Source organism: Budorcas taxicolor, chromosome 2 (genome assembly GCF_023091745.1).
Source record: "Budorcas taxicolor isolate Tak-1 chromosome 2, Takin1.1, whole genome shotgun sequence".
In the NCBI taxonomy this organism is placed as follows: domain Eukaryota; kingdom Metazoa; phylum Chordata; class Mammalia; order Artiodactyla; family Bovidae; genus Budorcas; species Budorcas taxicolor.
Window position 1 is genome coordinate 132888786 of NC_068911.1, and position 25171 is coordinate 132913956.

Genomic DNA, 25171 nt, shown 5'->3' on the forward strand with positions numbered 1-25171 from the left:
GGGAAAATGGTTTAGAAGAGCTAGTTAAGACATCTTAACATCTGAGGACTCTCCAAAGTATACCCATCACTGATATTTGGTCCAACCGTAACTTACAGTGACTCACACTTTGGCTGTTGCAGGAGCCTAAAGCACAAACTGTGATGGGAAAACCTCTCCTAAGTAGAGACAATGTGACCTGTCTCCTGGCTTGGCCCAGCTCCTGACCTAGACAGGCCAGCACCTCCATTTGGAGCTACAGCTCTGGAGTATTGTATAAGCGTACAAAGCCCACAGTGCTGTAAAGGAGGAGTCTTGAAGCTGGTTCCTGAAGAGCAAAGCAAGGGACAAAGGCAGTTGCAGTAGCAGTTGACAGGGTTGAGGGCAGGGGTACATAGTAGAAATAGCACAAGCTTTCGAGGCCAGAAGATACTGGTTTGAATACCATTTCTGTTCCTTAATAGCTGTTGGAGATCTTGAGCAATTTTTTTTGCCACCTCTGAGCTTCAAGTTCTCTATATATAAGACGAAAAAAAAAAAAAAAAACCTTCCTCTAACGCACCAAATCCTTATCTAGAAATCTGGTGATTAAAAGGAATAAAAATAAGCATTTACCTTCCCTTTCTTATATAAACTGTATTTCAGTGTAGCGAGATAGCCTGAACTGATGAGGGAAAGATTTTTAACTTAGAAAGAAACTCTTAACTAATAAATGTGGAAGAAAGCATTAGAAGATCACTATTTTGGGTCTCCTAAGAAAATAACTGTTTCAGGGCAAAGATCATCAATGTATGAAACCCTCCTGAAAAGTCAATTATGAACAAAGGTAGTTCATCTTTACATCACTAGATGTGAGATAATCAGACACTATGGCTTCCTCATAGTATACATAGAAAGCTCACAGCCTACCTCCGAAGAACTTTTGCCAAAAAGCAAAAACAAAAACCCTTCAAGCCAATCAAACCTCTGGGGCTAACCTAAAGTTTGTAGGAAAAAACAGGGATAAAGATACAAATTACACGACACCACCAGGGAGCAAAGAGATCCAGAATGTGGGAATTCCATAGGACAACTGACCCAGTTTCTGAAAGCAGTGAATCAGAAGGAAAATGGTTGGGGGTGGGTGGGGGGGGAGGGGGCGGGGCACGTGCAGGGAACTGGATTATATCCAAAGAGACAGGGATACAACAATCACCTCTATACGTGAATCATGTATAGATCCAGATTCATACAAGCCAATCACAGAAAGACATTTGCTTGGATTACATAGTGGATAGTAGGCATCAAAAAAATGATCATTTTGATGGATGTGATAATGGCATTGTAGTGATATAAATGTATGTTCACATTGCTTAGATATTTTAAATAAGACAGAGGTAAAGAATATGACTTCTGAAACCTGCTTTAAAAAACCTTTACTAAAACTAAAAGAAAAAAGAGGGAGATAAAAAGAGGAAAGGAAAAAAAAATAAAGGTAGGAAAGAAACAAGAAAGAAAAGAAGCTATCCCATAGAATAGATAGAGAGATTAAGATTAGATCAACTAAGAAAAGCATGACTGAACACAATGGGGTGGGGGGGGGGGGGTGCTTCCTCTCCCCTCTGCAAGCCTACCCCACTGTTCTGAATTCTGAAAATTCCGAATACCTTCCTGGATCGGTATGTCCCTACATACTCAAAATTCTCACATATTTAAACAGCACTCCTTTGCCATTATCTCTTCTACAGCAATTCATGATGGAAAGAATAAAACAATTTTTATTCTTATAATGAAATGGTATTCTTATAAATTCTTAATTTCTATTCTTATAATTCTAATAATGAATAAGACATTTTATTATTGTCATGCAATGAAAGACAACCAAGGCCAAAATAATATTTAGCATGAGAGACAGTACACTATACTCTTCACGCTCAAGGAAGGAACTTTTATGTTTCTAAAGACTAACCCAAAGGCCCATGGAAGGTTAAGCATTTGTAATGTCACTGAAGAGTAAATTAGATTGCCTGAATTTTAGAGAAATGTCTCAAATTTGGTCAGAAGAATACTTGCTAGCAAGGCATTTTACTTGTTATATGAACTGCATTTTAAAAAAGGGTTTTAATTTTATCATTTTATTTTCACAATTAGTCTATGTAAAAATTATCCTCTGTACTAATTACAAATGCTCACATCATGCAAACAAACAGGCCTGTTAAAGAAGATAAAATTATTGAATCTTCAAGCTCAAGTCTCACAGTTTTTAGGTAAGTGGCATTGTTTAAAGGAATAGTTCTGTGTGCATTTCCTGTAAATCGGGTGTTCCCCCAAGAGTGGAATCAGGCACTTCCAGAGCAGGGACTTTCCACATTTTCAATGGGTCCCAAGAAACCAGAACTTCTGAACTTATCCCTGCTTTGTCATTGCACTCCCCCATCCTCCACTGATTTCATTTCTCCCTCTCATGTTCATATAGTGGGCTTCCTGGTTGCTCACACAGTAAAAAAAAAAAAAAAAAAAAAAAAATCCTGCACTGCAGGAGACCTGGATTTGATCCTTGGGTCGGGAAGATCCCCTGGAGAAGGAAATGGCAACCCACGGCAGTATTCTTGCCTGGAGAATACATGTAGTTATTGATAGAACATCAAATCTAATCTACTTGTATTATATAGTTAATCGTGGACTTTTTTCCTCTATCTAGGTTTCAAACTCCCTAAACAATCAACATTTGTTAAGTTGAATGAATTGAATTTGGTTCCTAAGCACTTTGCAGATGTTGGACGCTACAAACCTGAAATAGCAGCATCCATTCCAAACCTACATGTGAGATAAGGGGTCGCTATGCTAACAAAATGAGAACAGGGTTTAAGACCAGCAGGCACCCGATGTATCCCTAGTGAGAAACCATGTGATCAGTTTTCCATCATCCGCATCATGTTTTACGAGCTGTCTTCCAGCCCGCAGCTGTCAGAGCCACCTGCAGTTGTGGGCTACCTGAGACAGTCAGTAACGTCAGAGAGGAAAAACATCTGAATTACCTTGTGCCAACAGAGTATGATGTCCTCCTGCTTGCTTGAAACAGATAAAGCAAAACTGCAGCTTCCTAAATTGTAGTTTCTCTGCCATTTTTGACAACTTTTCCCTACCACTATTATTTGTATTTTCTGATCTTTCCCTTTTCACTAGTCATATTCTAAAAAGGCTGATTTAATGACAGTATTTGAAAACATAATGCAACCTTTATGGTTAGCTGATCTTCTGTACTTGAAAATGATTTTTAGTCATTTGTACACATGTATAACTATCATTTACAGCCTTACCTCTAGAGACTTCTATTATTATTAATTTGGTTATTCCTCTTTGCAAAAGGAGGACCAGCACAATGAGACAGGAGCTTCATATCCCTAACACAAATGTTTATTTCTGAGCCTGTAACAGATTTAACTATGGCTGAAATGTAGTATTTTATTGAGAATGTACAATATTTAAGACAGTATTTAAGAACCCATTTTATTAAATGTATTCACCTGCCTTACATTAACATATACTTCATATCTACAGAAATATCTGACATCATTCTTTCTCTTTCTGCTTTTGTTTCTTTCAGGAGAATTTCAGGACTACTGATGTAAAGGGAGTTAAAGTTTAACTGTTAAACAGAAACTGCATTTCAGAAGCTCAAAGAACATAACTGATATGCTTGGTTTTGTTACATTTTTGACAGCAGTCAAAATGCACAGCTAGGAAAAACCTCAAGCCTGTCATTCCCTTTCCACTAGGAATAGATAAATTCTATTTCCTCAGCTCACAGTCTGAAAGTAAGTCTTATTATTATTATTTTTAAACCAGAACTCTAATGATACTCAAAAAAGCCTACTGACACATTCTCATCAGGACATACCCATCAAAAAGTGTATTTTTCAACCCCATCACCTCATACTCAATAAAAAGCAGAGGGAAAAAAAGCACAGAATCTAAAAATTAAACTGAGTGCTAGACTTGAAATCTTATAAGCATCCTCTAGTTTTAGTATAGCTATCTTAATATAGCCAAGTTTCTTGTTTAGTTGATTTTTTTATTTATGTATTTTTTAATGAGAAGGAAAAAAAAAAAGATTCTCTACCAGAAGCCATAAAAATCTCTCAGATGGTAAAACAGATAGCCCTAAAAGTTTTTGCCTAAATCCATACACATACCTAAAATAAAACTGGCCGATTAATCTTGCTACACTACTTTGAAAAAGAAGACATTTGAAAATACAGTGTAGTTGTGATGCTTCACTCTCTCTAATTAAGTGCAGACTAGGAAAAATTATTCTTAGTTTAGTCTATGGAAGGGGGGTAGTGGTAATTTCTCTCTTTGCAATTCAAAATTATTTTAAAGATGGAGTGTTCCTTTTCCAATGTCTTCATTAAACAGAGCTGTTAAGAATTGTCTCCTAACCATCCCCAAAGAGCACAAAGCTACCCAGTATTCGCCCCATATGCTCAGCTTTGAAGTGTGAAGCTGTGACCATCCCACCAGACTCTTACGCCACCATCAAAGCCATCTCATTATGCCCAGCGCTGAGAGTTAAAGCGCGGGGCCGTAACCACTCCAACACAAACACTGCATTAACAAAGCAACCACAATATTCCTCCCCCACATGGCTAGAACGTGAAGAAATTTTTACCATATGTACACATGCACGAGATACGAAAATTTATTGTGCTAGAACATCATTGAGAAGTACATTAAACATGCTGACTAGAACTGGATGTTATTCTAAGGGACTGGAAAAAAATAAAATGCAGCTGATCTTTATGATGAAAGAACAGAAACATTATGCTGAAAAACAAGATCAAGTGCAATTCCTAAACTGCATTTCTACTGACACATTCTGTGGCCTGTTCTTTCTTGAGGGAGCAGAAAACAATTTAGCCAGGTTGGGGGCGGGGAGTGCAAAACTCTGCTGCATGTCACTGGATGCTACTGTTTACCCTATCGCATTTCCTTTCTAAAGGACAAATAAGGTTACAAATAATGCTATGCTGACAACAGTGTCTGTAATTAAAAATGAATAGTACTTGCTAAAAGAACGTCATTTCACTTGTGTCTCTGAGCTGTCAATTTACCTTTGGCATGGCAGTAAAAAATAAAATGCAAAGAAAAAAACTTGTTATGTACTAATGGAAACAAGGTCAGAATAAGCACTTGATTTTCATATAAAAATTAATCTGTGAAAATATTTTGAAACATTTGTACCTAAAGATTCCATTCTTTTTTTTTTTTTTTTGCTCTAAAGAAATCCTTACATTTGTATACAGGAAAGTATATTCAAAAATGTTCACAGCTACATTATTTGTATTGAAAAAATGAGAAACAACCTGAATGTCTATAAGTAGAATAGAAAAAAATGTGATATATGCATATTATGATAACTATACAGCAGTTAAAGGGAATGGCCTAGATAGATTTCCATGATATCTTGCTGAATATAAAAGTTAAGAATCTTCAATATTATACGTATATATATTATATATACACTATACATATATAAAACACAATCGCTTTGTTATATACCTCAAACTAACAATTGTAAATCAGCTACACTTCAATTAAAAAATAAAATAAAAAAATTTTAAGTGATAGTACAATAGCATTTAGACTACAAATACATACAACAAATACTATATTGGATTTATGAGTAAATACATAGGTAGAAATAAAAGTATGGGGGAAATTCTTGACTGAATGTGAGCATACTATGCCATAACTCGGCAGGGATGTAGCTGATGGACAGAGATGAACTTTAACCACATCTGTAATGTTGAAATTTTGAAAAAGAGAACAAAAAGTTCTAGGCAAGGTTGAATAAATAAACAGCTGTGAGGATCCTCTGTTCTGTTGCTGTCTTGATGGAAAACGATGAGTACGTTTCTTAATATTTCTAGGTCTGTTTTCCAGCTATTGAATGAAAAAATTGGACCTATCCTCATGTGCCCCAAAAACCTTAGCAAATCATACAATTTCATGGCAATATAGGTATCCATAAAAATACATGAACCGCCTGCCAATGCAGGTAGACATAAGAGATGTGGGTTCGATCCCTGGGTCAGGAAGATCCTCTAGAGGAGGGAACGGCAACCCACTCCAATATTCTTGCCTGAAGAATCCCATAGACAGAGAAGCCTGACACACTATAGTCCATAGGGCAACACAGAGTCAGACAGGACTGGAGCGACATAGCACGCATGCATATGGTATAACAGTAGTCTAGGACACGTTTTACACATGTGCATTTACTTTTTATTTCTTGGTTGTGCCACATGGCTTGTTGGATCTCAGTTCCCTGACCAGGGACTGAACCTGGGCCATGGCAGTGAGAGCCCGGAATCCCAACCACTAGGCCACCAGGGAACTCCCCCACACATAGATCTTTATATCCAAGAATCTTACTGTTTCCTTGCATATAACATACACTTTCATGGAGATGTGTATACAGAGAGCTTGTTATTCCTCTGTAGGAAATATGCTGCAGATTTCGTTCAGACATGATACTCTTTCTTTAAAGAATTACACTTCCTTGAGTGACCTAACATATGGAACTTACACTGCATTCAGTCACTTGCTTTATTGTGTCCCATGTAAACAGCAACAACAAATGGTGTTGTCTCCTATCTCAGGTGCAGGTTTCATGGCCCAGCTTTCTTGCGAGGAGGAGCTCTATTATGCTTCTCCTATAGTCCCATAGCCTGTCCTATGGTAAACGGAAACATAACAGGCACTCCAGCACTGCTTGGATGCTCACAAATACCTCTTCATTTACCTGCATAGCAGTTCTCTGAAATGGGAGCTGAATACCATTCTGCAAGATAAGAACTGACATGGAAGAAGCTGTCTGCTATAGGACCTAGAATTTTAGAGTTGAAAGCACTTCACAGATCTTCTGCCTGAGAGGTCTGCAAACATCTTGTCGTGCAATCCCTTTCTCAAGAGGTACTTTATTTAGAATCTCAATAACACAAAACAGAGAAGAGGAATCCACTCTTTTTATGGTGGAGGGGGATCACCTAGGCCCCCACTGCTCAGCAACCCCCTCCATAAGGCCACAGAGAATCACTAAAAATAGTGACAGCTCTTTCCTGGTGCAAGGCAGGGGACCAGGGGCTTTACTTATGGGCATTATTTTTCATAACCATCCTGACAGGACGATATTATGCCCCATTTTTCATAACCATCCTGACAGGATGATATTATTCCCCATGGTATAGATATAAGACCAAAAAAGACTATAAAAGAGACTAGACAATTTTCCTTAAGTCAGTTGGCAAGTAAGTAGAATGTCTAGGTTTGAGCTCAGGTTTATTCAGCTCCAAAAACCTTATTTTGTCCACTTACCATCTGGCTTCCCTGTCTAGCCATTCAATGTGATGTAACTGTTTAGATCACACTGATCAAAAGCTCATGGGCATATGTATATTGTAAAGGGTGGGTGGGATTGAAATTGGCCTGAGGCTTCCTTATAGTGCATCCATTTCATAAGGACTTCTTATTCTCTTTCAGTGAGGATGTTAACAAGCTGGGACTCCCCAAGAGTAGTTCAGCTGAGACCTGGCTAAACTTTGGGGATGGCCAGGAAGCCTTCTGCTGGCCAATGGATCAGCAATGCATAAACAGCCTTCAGTATGAAGTCAACTCCCCACAGCAAGGGACAGTAAAGGTGGCTCTCCCACACAAGCAGAGACACCCAAATGCCAAACAAATAGTTTGCATGAGGCAGTTTGCATGCTCCTCGTGCGTGTCTGGCTCTCATACCTCTTCCATCTTCCTGGCCACTGGCCAGTGTCAACACTCAACAACCTCTTAGAAGTCTCATGTCTAGCCTGAACTCTCACCACTTGCCCCCAAAACTGGGAAAGTTCTCCCATCCCCCATCCACAATCTGTCTCCTTTTTATCACCTCTCAGGGGATGCCCATTTCCAGGCACCCATGCCCACCACTTAAATCTCCTTCTGAAAGTCTACAAACAATAAATGCTGGAGAGGGTGTGGAGAAAAGGGAACCCTCTTACACTGTTGGTGGGAATGCAAATTAGTACAGCCACTATGGAGAACAGTGTGGAGATTCCTTAAAAAACTGGAAACAGAACTGCCGTACAACCCAGCAACCCACTGCTGGGCATACACAGCAAGGAAACCAGAATTGAAGGAGACACATGTAACTCAATGTTCACTGCAGCACTGTTTACAATAGCTAGGCCATAGAAGCAACCTAGATGTCCATCAGCAGATGAATGGATAAGGAAGTTGTGCTACATATACACAATGGAGTATTACTCAGCTATAAAAAAGAATGCATTTGATGTATTATATGCATATATAAAAAATGCATTAATGCATATAATGCATATATATGGAATTTAGAAAGACAGTAATGATGACCCTATATGCAAGATAGCAAAAGAGACACAGATATAAAGAACGGACTTTTGGACTCTGTGGGAGAAGGCAAGAGTGGGATAATTTGAGAGAATAGCATCGAAACATGTATATCACCATATGTAAAACAGATGACAAGAGCAAGTTCGATGCATGAAGCACGGCACTCAAAGCCAGTGCTCTGGGACAACCCAGAGGGATGGGGTGGGGAGGGAGGTGGGAGGAGGGTTCAGGATGGGGGACATATGTACACCCGTGGTTGATTCATGTCGACGTATGGCAAAAACCACCACAATGTTGTAAAGTAATTAGCCTCCAATTAAAATAAATTAATTAAAAAATAATGAAATATCTCTAACAAGTAGAAATAAATATTTTATAGACTCAGTAAAAACAATATTTTATCTACCATCAATAACATGTGTCAGAACTTTGTGCTGTTTAAACTCAATAAAGTGTACCGTGTGTGGGATAATAAATAAATAAATAAATAAATCTCCTTTTGAAGGAAAATGCTTCTTGCTCACTACTGATGTTTATTTCCACATGTAGAGAGTACTACTGGTCTTACTGGCTGTTATGAATTAAACTGTGCCCCTGCCAAATTCATCTATAGAAGTCATAGCCCCCAGGATATGAGAACATGACCTTATTTGGAAGTAGGGTCATTGAGATATAATTAGTTAACATGATGTCACATATTGGATTAGAGCAGGGCCCTAATCCGACATGACTGGTGTCCTCATAAAAGACGGAAATTTGTACACAGACAATATACAAGAAGGATGCCATGTGAACACGAAGAGAGCCATCCACAAGCCAAAATGGAACAGATCCTTCCTTCCCTCCCAGTGCTCAGAAGGAACCAGCTCTGACGACACCCTGAGCTTGGACTTCTAGCCCCAAGAACTGTGAGATGATAAATTCCTGAGGTTTATACCACCTAGTCTGTGGCACTTTTGTTACTACAGCCTTTAGGAAATTACAACACTTGGCCTTGCTCCCTCCCAACATCCATTCCCTGATGCGGAGTTTGGGAGAGAAGTGGGGTGTGCAGAGGCCTGCTCCACCCTCCTCTCTTCCTTTTTCGGAGCTAGCCATCAGCAGGAAACGTCCATTCCACTCCATCTCCTCCTTGCCATTAGCTTGCCAGGGTCAGGCCTGTGTTGTCTAGTGCTGCCTGTAACTGGTTGGATGTCTGATTCTCCAGCTGGGTAAGCTGAGCTGTCACATTAGTTTTATCAGTAATAAAGTTAGTATTTCCACTTCTCATCTGCCTTTCTCTACTGTTGAATTGATTCAAGATTTGGGAAAGGAAGACAAGTACTATTTGTAATGCTCTCCTCCCAAAGCCCAACCCCAGTCCTCATCTTCCTGGGAGCAAACAGTGAGGTGGCCTTCCTTTTTTCTCGACTGTATTGCTATGGAATACACTTTGTAACCTGTTTTCACAAGTCCTATCTTTTTGGTTGTCAAAAATTCACACACAAGTTAATGTTTTCCAGTTTCTCCATCTCTTCTTTTTCTTTAAATTTTCTTTCTTAAGCCTTTATCAAAAGGCCTGTATCAAAACCTTTTATATACATATATATATAAACACTATATATATTATCTACATTTTAAAACACTTACTAATTTTTGCCTAACTAAAAAATTTATGATACTCTGGTTCAAGATGGCAGAGTAGAAGGACATGTGCTCATCTCCTCCTGCAAGAGCACCAAAATTGCAACTAGCTGTTGAACAACCATCAAGAGAAGGATGCTGGAACCCACTATAAAAAGATACCCCAGTCCAAAGACAAGGAAGAAACCACAGCAAGACGACAGGAAGGGCACAGTCACAATAAAATCAAATCCCGTAACCACCAGGTGGGTGGCTCACAAACCGGAGAACAATAATCCCAAAGAAGTTCTCCCATTGTTGTGAAGATTGTGAACCTCACGTCAGGCTTCCCAGACCAGGGATCTGATAAAGAGACTCCGAATCACCAGGGAATCTGACTTTGAAGGCCAGTGGGATTTGATTATAGGACTTCCACAGGACTGGGGGAAACAGAGACTCCAGTCTTAGAGAGCACAAACAAAATCTTGTGCATACCACGACCCAGAGAAAAGGAGAAGTGACCCCACAGGAGACTGAACCAAAACTACCTGCTAGTGTTGGAGGGTCTCCTGTGGAGGTGTGGGTCAGCAGGGGCTCACCACAGGGATAGGGACACTGGCAGCAGCAATACTGGAAGGTGCTCTTTGGTGTAAGTCCTCTTGGAGATCACCATCAACCCTACTATACAGCCCACAGACCCCAGAGCTGGGTCACCAGAGGCCAAACACTCAACAAGGTGGAAGTGTAACCCCACCCATCAGTAGATAATTGGATTAAAATTTTATTAAGCCAGGCCCTGCCCACCAGGGCAAGACCCAGTTTTTCCCACTGCCAGTCCCTCCCATCAGGAAGCTTACATAAGCCTCTTAGCCACCTCCACCAGAGGGTAGACAGAAGAAGCAAGAAGAATTGCAATCCCACAGCTAGAACAAAAACCACATTACAGAAAGTTAATCAGGGTGAAAAAGCAGAAAGTTATGTCCGAGATGAAGGGATAAGATAAAATCCCAGAAAAACAACCAAATAATGTGGATACAGGCACCTTCCAGAAAAAGAATTCAGAATAGTGATAGTGAAGAGGATCCAGGATCTCAGGAAAACAATGGAGAAGATGCCAGAAATGTTTACTAAAGACCTAGAAGAACCAAAGAACAAACAAACAGAGATGAATAATATACTATACTAGGAATCCATAGTAGAATAACTGAGGCAGAAGCATGGATAAATGACCTGGAAGACAGATTGGTGGAAATTACTACCACAGAACAGAATATAGAAAAAAAGAATGAAAAAAAATGAACACAGCCTAAGAGACCTCTGGGACAACATTAAACACATCAACATTTACATTAGAGAGGTCCAAGAAGCAGAAGAGAAACAGAAAGGACCCGAGAAAATATTTGAAGAGATAATAGCTGAAAATTTACCTAACATGGGAAAGGAAATAGTCAACCAAGTCCAGGAAGCACAGAGTCTCAGGAAGGACAAACCCAAGGAAGAACACCGAGACACATAGTAATTAAACTGATAAAAACCGAAGACAAAGATAAAATATTAAAAGCGACAAGGGAAAAATGACAAAAAACTTGCAAGGAAATGCCCATCAGGTTATCAGCTGATTTCTCAACAGAAACTCTACAAGCCAGAAAGGAATGGCAAGATATATTTAAGGTGATGAAAGCAAAGAAGCTACAACAAAGAATACTCTACCTGGCAAGACTCTCCTTCAGATTTGATGGAGATATCAAAAGCTTTTCAGATAAGCAAAAGAGAATTCAGCGCCACCAAACCAGCTTTAAATCAAATGCTAAAGGAACTTCTCTAGGCAGGAAACATAAGAGAAGGGAAAGACCTACAGAAAATAAACTCAAGACAAATAAGAAAATGGTAACAGGATCAGACATCTCAATAATTACTTTAAATGTAAATGGATTAAATGCACCAACCAAAAAACATAGACTGGCTTGGTGGATGAAAATGTGCTTGTATGTACTTCCACTTATCACATCATACAGCTTGACCCCCCCTAACTGTATGCAATTATTTTACATTGTTAGGTTAATGGTGTTCCCATTGTGGCTTGCAATTGTAATTATCTTTTTTTCTGTCCTGCTGTTGACTGTAAAAACTGATTAACATCTTTTACTATTGCGATTATACAATTATTACTCACTTAATACCACTGTATCATGATTGGTCAACAGAAAAATAATAGAATTACATATCACCAAAACTATCATTTAATAGAAAAACCTGTGATCACTTTTAACATCCAGATGAAAATCAGAGTTATCTTGGAATTTTTCGAAAAATACAAAGGCCCAGATACTGCTTTTTTTCCTCCAAAGCTCCAGATATATTTCTAATGAGTACTCTCACGTTTAAAAACAATTGGACTATATGATGATCTTTTACTTTTTTGTTTCACTTTTTCTATTTTATATTCAGTGCTCCCATTTCATTTAGTTTCTGTTTTCCAATTTCTCCATCTCTCCTTTACTTTTCTGATGTTTTTTCCAAGCTTTTATCAAGCGTAGTAGAAAAGCTTTTGTATATACATATATAAATTTTATGAATAATATGTATAACTTAGAAAACTTATGAATGTTTGCCTAACTAAAAAATTTATATTATTTTGACTCACATGTTTGAGTTAGTGTGAAAAGAATGCTCGATTTCTAATGAAAAAAAGAGATATGCAATAAGCAACAAAGATTTACTGTATAGCACAGAGAGCTATAATCAATATCTTCAGTTCAGTTCACTCACTCAGTCGTGTCCGACTCTTTGCGACCCCATGAATCGCAGCACGCCAGGCCTCCCTGTCCATCACCAACTCCCGGAGCTCACTCAGACTCACGTCCATCGAGTCGGTGATGCCATCCAGCCATCTCATTCTCTGTCGTCCCCTTCTCCTCCTGCCCCCAATCTCTCCCAGCATCAGAGTCTTTTCCAATGAGTCAACTCTTCGCATGAGGTGGCCAAAGTACTGGAGCTTCAGCTTTAGCATCATTCCTTCCAAAGAAATCCCCAGGCTGATCTCCTTCAGAATGGACTGGTTGGATCTCCTTGCAGTCCAAGGGACCCTCAAGAGTCTTCTCCAACACCACAGTTCAAACGCATCAATTCTTCGGCACTCAGCTTTCTTCACAGTCCAACTCCCATACATGACCACAGGAAAAACCATAGCCTTGACTAGACGGACCTTAGTCGGCAAAGTAATATCTCAGCTTTTGAATATGCTATCTAGGTTGGTCATAACTTTTCTTCCAAGGAGTAAGCGTCTTTTAATTTCATGGCTGCAATCACCATCTGCAGTGATTTTAGAGCCCTAAAAAATAGAGTCTGACACTGTTTCCACTGTTTCCCCATCTATTTCCCATGAAGTGATTGGACCGGATGCCATGATCTTCGTTTTCTGAATGTTGAGCTTTAAGCCAACTTTTTCACTCTCCTCTTTCACTTTCATCAAGAGGCTTTTTAGTTCCTCTTCACTTTCTGCCATAAGGGTGGTGTCATCTGCATATCTGAGGTTATTGATATTTCTCCCGGCAATCTTGATTCCAGCTTGTACTTCTTCCAGTCCAGCGTTTCTCATGATGTACTCTGCATGTAAGTTAAATAAGCAGGGTGACAATATACAGCCTTGACGTACTCCTTTTCCTATTTGGAACCAATCTGTTGTTCCATGTCCAGTTCTAACTATTGCTTCCTGACCTGCATAATAACCTATAATGGGAAATAATCTGAAAAATAATATATGTGTATAGGTATAACTGAATCACTCTGCTGTGCACCTAAAACATTGTAAGTCAACTATACTTCAATGAAATGTATATATTAAGAAAAAATTTAAAAATTAAATGGCTCCTAAAAATCCACACACAAACAATGACCGCTACTTCCTCACTCACATTATAAGAATTCTATTTCCCTCAAGGTAGCAGATAACTTAGACTATCCAGGGCACTGTCACGTATAGACTATGAGGGTAAGAGAGGCACAACAATTTTTATCTTGAGATATTACCTGATGATATATTTTGGTTAATTAAAATTGGAGTGTGAGTTATTTAATACATGCCATTTTGAATCACACAATAAATGAAAATCTAATAAATAATGCTATAATTATTATAAAAGCATTTCACAATGACCAGTGTTGTCATCATTACTATTAACACATGTTCTGGGTTTCCTGAGAAGCACACCCTCACTTGCCAAGTGGAAACCAGTGGATAGGCTGGTGGACACATGAGGTGTACAGAGACTTGTGCTGATGCACTTAATTCTACAGGCCCATCAATGCCACTAGCATCACTACATTATTTCTTCAGAATGTTTGTATCCTAGTGGCCTAGAAATCACTCCATACACTAGGAAGGACAGATGGAAAGGAATTCAGGAAAAGCATAGCCAAGGTTAGAGGTCTAGGCTCAAAAAAGTTAGCATCATATCAATCATCTGCTATAAATCCTCTGTTAGGTCAATATTCTCTAAAATAACACCAGCAATAACATAAATGTAATTTCTGGGTGCTATACACACACACACACAAACACACACATATATATATGCTGAAAATCAGAAAACTTAGAACCTCTAAACTTTGAGACCCCAGACCTGCCTATGCTAGTTAAAGGGTGAGTATTAACATCTCCCACAGTGACCCATAACTAATCCTGAGTATTCTAGGAGACCCCTTCCCTAGGTGAAGTGGTGGGGGGGTAGGGGTCTCCCAATTTTAAACTATAGACTTTTAGACTAGGGAAGAATTATGAGAAGTATAAAGTCAGGCAGCAAAGATTTCATGAACTCCAGCTACTCATCCCAATTAGAAGATTCTTATAATACACATGTGTGCTGTGCTAAGTCACTTCAGATGTGTCTAACTCTGTGCGACCCTATGGACTATATAGTCCACCAGGCTGCTCTGTCCATGGGATTCTCCAGGCAAGAATACTGGAGTGGATTGCCATTTCCTTCTCCAGAGGATCTTCTCAACACAGGGATCGAACCTGTGTCTCTTATGTCTCCTGCATTGGCAGGTGGGTTCTTTACCACTAGCACCAACTGGGAAGCATAACAATTATTTTATTAATTAAATAAAATAATAATACACTTATTCCTGTCAAAATTTTCAATAAAGTCTATTCAGTACACACCAAGAGTGAAACAGGGAAGAAAGAAAAGCCAATACAAGGGTGTGTTATCACACCAGTCATTGCTGTGAGCAACTGGGGCTTGGTCTTGCTGGAATGGGCCTTAGAATCGTCCATCCACAGGCTCAGGTACCCCACTGGCCAAGGGGTGCCCACGGAGTGTTTGTTAATTTACTTGGACTTCAGGCTGCGGCAGAGCCAAAGTGACAGAAAGAGAGCAGCTTTTGCAAGTATGACTGTGTGCATCGGTAACTGCCTGTCACGATGGAACAACCTAGTTTATCCCAGTCCTCTCATTTGGCCTTTTTCTTCCTTATGAGTAGCTCTGTTTGACAGTGGTGGATATAATCTTGTTGCATTTATTAAGCCTGTAGCAGTATACATTTATGAACAACCTAGTAACTCTTCTTTGTAGTTAAAATATACTCAAGTTTCTGGAAATCAATTTGGATATTTTAGGTACTTTCCCAATGCATAATCCCTTTTTTTCCCAGCTTTTTGTCTGATGGCAGTATCCTATAAATCTCAAAGTAAATGCTATGTCCTAAAACTATGTTAACATATGCTTGTAAAATCAACCATTGTTTTTATGCTATGGCAATGAGGGCAGTGTTAATGGTAGAGAGAACAATATCAGAACTCAACATCTAAACTCACTAATCACAATGAAATCCAAGGCTGTTTTATGAGAATCTCCATAGCAACTGGAGAATCAGAGTAGGAAATTCTTGAAGTGAAAAGTTGTTCCTGCTTTGCCAGATCAGCCCATGTTTTGACAATCTGTAATAAGGTAATCGAAGGGTCTTAAGACTACCATACAAGTGTTGATGTCGTGTGAATCTGTCATGGCACATGTTCTCCAAGGCATAAAAACACTTGAAACATCACCTAACAAGGCTGACAAATCAAATTAAATTCATTAATGGTCATATATTTTAAGGTAAATTAAAAAAAAAACCAATCATGTAAGTGCTAAATCTTTATTTATGTAACTTATTTAACTAGCATTTTATCTTTCCAATCTTCTAAATAATGTCAATTCACAAAGCATTATATAAATGTCATTTCATTTGATTAATGACAGAACACAAAAAGCAAGTTTCCATATGATTTACAATATTCATAGCTATGGTCTAGACTTTCAAAGCAGAATATTATGAAATCACAGGTTAGTTAAGCCCACTTTCACTGGCAAATCATTGAGGGGATTTGTCTGAGCACCTCCTGCTCTGACCCCGCCCCTCCATCTTCATTTAGTCCTTCTTAGGAAGGTTTGAGTGTGAGTGAGAAACGAGGTCACATTTCAGAGACACTGTCTCTGGCACATGAAACACTGAGCAAGGAACAAGTGGAAAACATACACGCAGCGCAATGGCCCCCAGTCATCAGTCTATAAAAAAATAACCAAAGTCTAGAAATTGAGACTAAATACCTGTGATTATGAGGTAGAAGTCAGAAAAAAGAGTAATGTTCCTGTAAATGTATCTTTGGTTCCAATTAGGTGAATTCATTGCGCTCTTGAAGGATCCAGGATAATCAAAATCACCAAGAGGAATCAGAGAAGTAGGGACTTCCAAGTAAAGATGAGAGTGTAGATCCATCCCTATGTTTACTTTTACTTCTTCCAAAAATCCCAGAAAAAAGATGTCAAAGAGATCTATTTGCAAAGCATTGATTCCCTCAAACAAACAGAAATGGAAGAGGAAGCGATGGCACTGAACTTGGAGAACAGATATAAGAGGAGCAGGAGACCCTGGACAGCAGAGAGGCGGCCTGACTTACAGCACAGGCACCTGGCAACGGTCACAACTGGTGACCTCACTCTGGGATAGGGGCTAAAGGCACAGCTCCAAACAGGGAGACTGGTGGAAAGTCTGTTTCAGCAGCAGTTAGATCCCACCCCCTCCACACAGACGGGGAACTGGCAGAAGACATAAGAGGTAAACACTATGTGTGTCTGGACTAGGGGATACAGCTGAGGGCAGTGGGGATTCATGAAAAGAGGAGAATGAAGGGAACATTTGCATACTAACTGCTGAGACTCTTCTAGCCTCTTCTGCAACTCAGTTCCTAAATCATGGACAGCTGAATATTCCAGGCTGAAGACTGGTGGATTCTTCTTTAGGAAACCGGAAAAACCCAAGAAGAAAGACCCCAAAGATACTGAAAAAGGAATTCTCCAAAGAAACAACCAGGCCACAAACCTCACTTACATCCTCAGATTATCCACTCAGTCTTTCAGTGTCCACTCTTGGAGAAAGCAGACAACCAACGATCATCCGACATCTGAGGAAGGTTTTAAAACAAAACAGGAGAAAGCAACCTGGGGGTGTAAATGGTGGTAGGGAACAGACAACATGCGGAAAGAAGAAACTGTCAAAAATTATACATTGCTACTATATTCATGAGATGTGACCAGGATGTTATTTAGAAAAATGAACACTCAGAGAGTACATAAAAGCAACTGGAAACTAATATAGAAGAAATGAAAACTTACTGAAGGCTTTCGATATAAAGTAGAGGACATTTACAAGTAATTATTGTAAAAATATAAAGTGATTTTAAAAAGAGAGAGAGAGAGAAAGTAAGTATAGAGAACCAGTACAGAGTTCCAGTAACCAAATAATGGGGCATCCAGAAAGAACTGAGAAAACAGAAGTCATCAATGGAATAACTCAAGAGAATTTCCAGCAATGAAGGATGAGTTTCAAGGGCTCAAAGGACCTACCGTGTGTCCAGCATAATGGATGAAAACAGACGCATGCAAAGGCACATCATAGAAATTCGAGAACGCTAGAAACAAAGTGAAGATCTTACAAGCTTCCAGAGAGAAGGGACAGATCATATACAAAGATCAGGAATCATAATGGCTTCAGAAGTCTCAACAGCAACATGGAAATAAGAATTGATACAATGTCTTCAAAATGAAGGAAAATCATTTCTAACAGATAATTCTATACCTAGGCAAACTAAAAATTAAGTATGAAGGTAAAATAATGGCATTTTCAGACATGTAAGTTCTCAAAAATTTATTCTCCTCCTCCCCTCCCCCCTTTTTTTATAAAGCCAGAAGAGGATACATTCCACTAAAACAAGGGCATAAAATAAGGCGGCGGGGGGGTGGGGGGAGGGTGGGGAGAGAACATGTGGGATTCAGGAACCAGGATATCCAAAATGTAGAAAGAGGAAGGGAAAACCTAGGAAAATAGTAATAGGAAATGCTATGATGACAGTTATCCTCAACAAATTTAGAGTAACTGGTTCTAATTGGATCAGATCAAAGAGTTCTAGAAGATGGTTGTTTAAGAAGACAAAATTTATAGAACAGTCAAGACATGATGTGTTTTATCTGAATGCATGGATAAGTGTTATTATTGACAGAGTCTGGGGTTAAATCAGTGGTAAGTATATAAAGCCCAGGGAAATTGGGCTTCCCTGGTGGTTCAGAGGTTAAAGCGTCTGCCTCCAATGCGGAAGACCCGGGTTCGATCCCTGGGTCGGGAAGATCCCCTGGAGAAGGAAATGGTAACTCACTCCAGTATCCTTGACTGGAGAATCCCATCGATGGAGAAGCCTGGTAGGCTACAGTCCGGGGGGGTCACAAAGAGTCAGACACAACTGAGCGACTTCACTTTCAAGGATATAAAAAACTTAAGGAAACAAACAATCAAAAAGACAACAATCCATTTTAGCAAAAAGAAAAGGTTTTACAGAAAGGGTAAAATAATAAAAGTCTAAATGCTTCACTGTGAATAATGTTTACATAGTGATAATAATGTGACCACTGAATACTAACCAAAAAATTTAAGTGTGTGTGTGTGTGTGTGTGTGTGTGTGTGTCTGCACACACACTGGGGCTGAGGGATGTCGTGAAAGGAAGCTAAATTCTCATCGTCTGCAGTGAGAAGTCAATAGACAATACCTAACCAGTCCATTCTAAAGGAGATAAGTCCTGGGTGTTCTTCGGAAGGACTGATGCTAAAGCTGAAACTCCAATACTTTGGCCACCTCATTCGAAGAGTTGACTCATTGGAAAAGACCCTGATGCTGGGAGGGATTGGGGGCAGGAGGAGAAGGGGACGACAGGATGAGATGGCTGGATGGCATCACTGACTCGATAGACATGAGTTTGGGTGAACTCTGGGAGTTGGTGATGGACAGGGAGGCCTGGCGTGCTGCAATTCATGGGGTTGCAAAGAGTCAGACACGACTGAGCGACTAAACTGAACTGAACTGATGCCTAGGGAACATTTCACGCAAAGATGGGCTCGATAAAGGACAGAAATATTATGGATCTCAAAGAAGCAGAAAATATTAAGAAGAGGTGGCAAGAATACACAGAAGAACTTTACAAAAAAGATCTTCACAACCCAGATAATCACGATAGTATAATCACTTACCTAGAGCCAGACATCCTGGAATGAATGTGAAGTCAAGTGGGCCTTAGAAAGCATCACTACGAACAAAGCTAGTGGAGGTGATGGAATTCCAGTTGAGCTATTTCAAATCCTGAAAGATGATGCTGTGAAAGTGCTGCACTCAATATGCCAGCAAATTTGGAAAACTCAGCAATGGCCATAGGACTGGAAAAGGTCAGTTTTCCTTCCAATCCCAAAGAAAGGCAATGCCAAAGAATGCTCAAACTACTGCACAATTGCACTCATCTCACACGCTAGTAAAGTAATACTCAAAATTCTCCAAGCCAGGCTTCAGTAATACGTGAACCGTGAACTTCCAGATGTTCAAGCTGGATTTAGAAAAGGCAGAGGAACAAGAGATCAAATTGCCAACATCTGCTGGATCATGGAAAAAGCAAGAGAGTTCCAGAAAAACATCTATTTCTGCTTTACTGACTATGCCAAAGCTTTTGACTGAGTGGATCACAAGAAACTGTGGAAAATTCTGAAAGAGATGTGAATATCAGACCACCCGACCTGCCTTTTGAGAAATCTGTATGCAGGTCAGGAAGCAACAGTTAGAACTGGACATGGAACAACAGACTGGTTCCAAATAGGAAAAGGAGTATGTCAAGGCTGTATATTGTCACCCTGCTTGTTTAACTTATATGCAGAGTACATCATGAGAAACTCTGGGCTAGAGGAAGCACAAGCTGGAATCAAGATTGCCAGGAGAAATATCAATAACCTCAGATATGCAGATGACACCAACCTTATGGCAGAAAGTGAAGAGGAACTGAAGAGCCTCTTGATGAAAATGAAAGAGGAGAGTGAAAAAGTTGGCTTAAAGCTCAACATTCAGAAAACGAAGATCATGGCATCTGGTCCCATCCCTTCATGGGAAATAGAAGGGGAAACAGTGGAAACAGTGTCAGACTTTATTTTGGGGGGGCTCCAAAATCACTGCAGATGGTGACTGCAGCCATGAAATTAAAAGACGCTTACTCCTGGAAGGAAAGTTATAACCAACCTAGACAGAATACTAAGAAGCAGAGAAATTACTTTTCCAACAAAGGTCCGTCTAATTAAGGCTATGGTTTTTCCAGTGGTCATGTATGGATGTGAGAGATGGACTATAAAGAAAGCTGAGCACCGAAGAATTGATGCTTTTGAACTGTGGTGTTGGAGAAGGCTCTTGAGAGTCCCTTGGACTGCAAGGAGATCCAACCAGTCCATCCTAAAGGAGATCAGTCCTGGGTGTTCATTGGTAGGACTGATGTTGAAGCTGAAACTGCAATACTTTGGCCATCTGATGCGAAGAGCCGTCTCATTTGAAAAGACCCTGATGCTGGGAAAGATTGAGGGCAGGAGGAGAAGGGGACGATGGAGGATGAAATGGTTGGATGGCATCACCGACTCAATGGACATGGCTTTGGGTGGACTCCGGGAGTTGGTGATGGACAGGGAGACCTGGCGTGCTGCAGTTCGTGGGTTCACAAAGCATCAGACACGACTGAGCAACTGAACTGAACTGAACTGAGAGGCAGAGGTTCTTAAACTAAAATTATATGCAAAATTATGTGTGTGTGTAGCTATGTATGTATACACAAATGCACATCATAAAAAACTGCAAGTGACTCTAACATTATTTATAAGTTCCCTGAACACCAATTTTGGACCCTACTTTAAGAACCCCTTCCTTAAGGAATAAGCAAGCTTCCAACTGTTATCAAAACGTTTGAAATATATTATTCAGGATTTCTGCACATAAAGCATACGTGAACAGACATATTAACTATATTCTACATCACTAGAATATTCTCCATTGCCCTTCTTCCCATAGAAAGTTAGTTAAATTATTATTTTAATGTAGTTTCCGTGAGAAGCAGTTACCCTAGTAGAAAACATCCTGTCTCTGTTTTGAGAACGGTGAGATCCCAGAATATGAACACTTCTTCCTCATAAGAATGCCTGAGCATGCTGTTACCAAAATAATTTTAAAAACTTAAAAAAACTGGATGATATTAGATGAACAGCTGTGTAGGAAAGAGAATATAGAAACAAAAACTGCATGTTGGAGCATCAAAATAGTAACCACATACAGTATATGACTGTTTTTAATCAGATGAAGATTGAAGCTATTACATTTCAAATTGAATGTTATAAATTAGTTCAAGAATGCAGCTGAGCTCACATTTAATTAGAAATGTCCATGTTTAAATCATGAGGTACAGTAGCTGCCAATGAAGTAAAAGGGCAAAGGAAGGGAGAAGTATTCTGTCCAGACCCTCCTGTTGTCAACTGTCTCCTATGCTGGCTGAGAATCTGGGGTGGACCAGTCCTGATGTAATGAAGAACTTCTTGTACTAGCTAATTTGAGATTTAATATAACTGAACATAATTGTTTTGAAGACAATTAAAATCATTATTCTGGTCTGAACAATTCTGAACTCTTCATTTTCGTGTGAAATGTATATTCCCCTATGCTGAGTTTTAACTCTTAGAGGAAAAGGAAACCAAATTTCGGGCTGAGATTTCCCCAGAGAAATAATCCAGATTGTCAGGTCATGTTAAAAACGCAGCACAAGCAGTGAGGTACACCTTTGGAAACAAGCCTCCTTTCCTATTTCTAGGGCTTGACGTAGCTCAGCTAGAGTCCAAATCGACATCCCAAATGTTACACACCTCCCTGTTACCTAAAAATGAGGCAACACCGCAGAGGATTTCTGAGGTCATAGAGAGAAGTCTGCAATCATCCTACAGCGGACTTTCCCCCAAAGCTTATGGGCCTCTGAATCTCATAATTAACCAGCGAGACAGTCCAGGCAAAAGGTCTTTCTTTTCTCCCAATTTGCTTAATTCAAAAACACCTCAAGTGACATAGCTCAAATTTTCCAAATTAAACTTACCCCTGGGGCTGAAATCAAGCATGTGACAGTTCAGTTCTAAAGAAAATCTTAAAGAGAGTTGTACACAAGGAAAAAAGAGAAGAAAAAAAAAATCAGAGGAAAAAGGGGTAGGAGTTAACATTTAAGTGGGTTTTCAACCTCATCATTACCCCTGCTCAAGAAAATAGAACACAGATGGGCGAAACACACCATTGTTCTGCCCTGAAGAGTCTAAGGAACTCATTAAAAACTAGTGTTGTTTCCTCCTGGTCTATCGTGGATTTGTAAGGGGACACAGTGATTGATTGGCTGCATCCCACAGCATTGAGTGTTTCACAGCGTCGTGGAATGGAACGTGGAAGGATGAGTCACAGAGACACCGTGTGTGCCACTGCAACCCATGAAAGCTTATTGTTGACACAATTTTTCAAGGTCGATTTTTCCCAGGGAACTGAGGAGTGATTATATTGTCACAAGCTGTTCTGATTTGTAAAAATGGTTTCCATTAAGGAATAACACACTTCCCCAAACTTTCTCTTACTTCTGGCCACAGCTCCACACTCTTCCACTCCGACACCAGAAAGAGGGTAAATGGGAATCAGGTCCACTGCTCCCAGGCAAGGATGGATCCCCTCCTGAATCTCCATATCGATAGACTGGAAGGCTTCCAAGCAGGCAGCCAGAACGGAATTGCCTTAAAAATGTAAAATTAAAATAAAATAAAATCATTAAACTCTCAATTGCATTTAAAGAAGCAGCTGTAATTATTACTGTCCTTTTGTTTTCCTTTCATCAAATGTACAGAAGATTGTTTATTCATCCAAAATAAAGAAAAATGTAAGATCCAACATTTCCCCTCTCCCAGCCTCCCAAGTGTCATAAAGTTTCACATTTCTTCCAACTCTTTACTTCCCAAAGTGGAAGAAGAAAGCAAAGTTTATTGGCCTTAAAAAACTTTGTATCTTTTTTTATAAGTGGTTACTTTCAATTGTTTCAACCTTATCAAATTAATCTGATAAAATTCTTTGTCATCTTCAGAATATTTTATGAATTTACATTAAAATAGACAAACATAGCATAGCATCACCAATTCAATGAACATGAACTTGGGCAAACTCCAGGAGATAGTGGGAGACAGGCTGGACATGACTTAGTGACTGAACAACAAAAACAAAAATACAATTTAAAAGTATACCATAAGTATTTTAGTTTTGCTCTTATAACTAGAATTTCATTAAATTTTGTGTGTGTATTAAGTCATTTGAATCTTGTCCAATTCTTTGCAATGCCATGGACTGTAGCCTGCCAGGCTCTTCTGTCCATGGAATTATCCTGGTGTGAATGTTGGAGTGGGTTGCTTCTCCAGGTTCATCAATTATTCTATCTAAATACATATACACACCTCAGAGTGTTATTACTCTTGAGTTTTCATTAGCAGTGCAGTACGACCATTTTCGGAGAAGGCAATGGCACCCCACTCCAGTACTCTTGCCTGGAAAATCCCATGGATGGAGGAGCCTGGTGCGCTGCAGTCCATGGGGTTGCTAAGAGTCGAACATGACTGAATGACTTCACTTTCACTTTTCACTTTCATGCATTGGAGGAGGAAATGGCAACCCACTCCAGTGTCCTTGCCTGGAGAATCCCAGGGACAGGGGAGCCTGGTGGGCTGCCATCTGTGGGGTCACACAGAGTTGGACACAACTGAAGTGACTTAGCAGCAGCACGACCATAATTGGTCCTGCATTTGCTGAGAATCATCCATCAGCTCTTTGCTTTCCAAACAAACATACCTTTTGAGAAAAGACAATCTGCTCAGCTGAAACCAAGTTTATCTGAAAATAATTTAAATTCTTTACCAAGCAATGCTAAAGATAATACATATTTTTGTTTAATCAAGTATGATCCTTCAAATTCAAGCTGTCCCACTAAATCTTACAGCAGGACACATGAAACCCATTTCATTTCACCCAAGGGACCATCTCAAGATTTTCAGGCTCCTGACTCAAAACACAACTGCTTAGCATGTTTAATTTCAAGTCAACTTATCAGTGAAATCAAATTCAACACTACGACTTCACAGGTTAAAATCTGAAGATATTTTTCTTAACCACAAAAAATATGTGATCATCTTCAAGGAAAGAATGTTATTAAATACTGGACCCCAAGATTCATTTTAATGAAGAGGAAGTAGGAAATGCATATCTCAAAGATGTACCTGTTCAGAAAAACGAAGAAATGCAATTTTGAGGTAGACTTCTTATGTATGGCAAAGAGTATTCAGATTAACACAGGAAATCAATGATTAAGGAACATTTGGGTCTACTGAAAGCCCACCCTTCACCAAAAGACATATATAGAAAAAGAAACTGAAATCTTACCTAACTCATCAATAGAAGCTGCTATTGTAATGACTGATCTATTGTACTCTGGATCAGAAAATATATTGAGCACTGATACTTCAGGATGTCTCTGTCCTATAAAAAAAAAAAACACATAAATGAAAGAATCTTTTTCCTCTGGTGAAATCTTAATACTTTATTTTTCTTGATACAACAAAATTTAGCTTAACAGAAAAATTTGGGGGAAGGGGTGACCTCTGAAGTGACACTGACTAGTCAGGAAATTCATAGACAGTAATGTCCACTTCCTACATTGTCTTCCTTTACAATCGGATGGCTCAGCTCAGATACTAGGCTTTGGTGTCTATCAGAGACCTTCTCTTGCACTTGCTTCTGAAT

At 39.4% G+C, this 25171-nt stretch overlaps 1 protein-coding gene across 1 annotated transcript in view; it reads right to left on the bottom strand.

The window, feature by feature from the left end:
• Window positions 1–25171, bottom strand: part of FTCDNL1 (formiminotransferase cyclodeaminase N-terminal like) — a 42020-nt gene that overhangs the window by 12231 nt on the left and 4618 nt on the right. Inside the window, exons 3-4 of the mRNA XM_052635790.1 lie at window positions 24812–24907; window positions 22972–23124 (exon numbers count right to left, since the gene is read on the bottom strand). Coding sequence (XP_052491750.1) covers window positions 22972–23124; window positions 24812–24907 — 249 coding nt within the window. The remainder of the gene's footprint in view (window positions 1–22971; window positions 23125–24811; window positions 24908–25171) is intronic.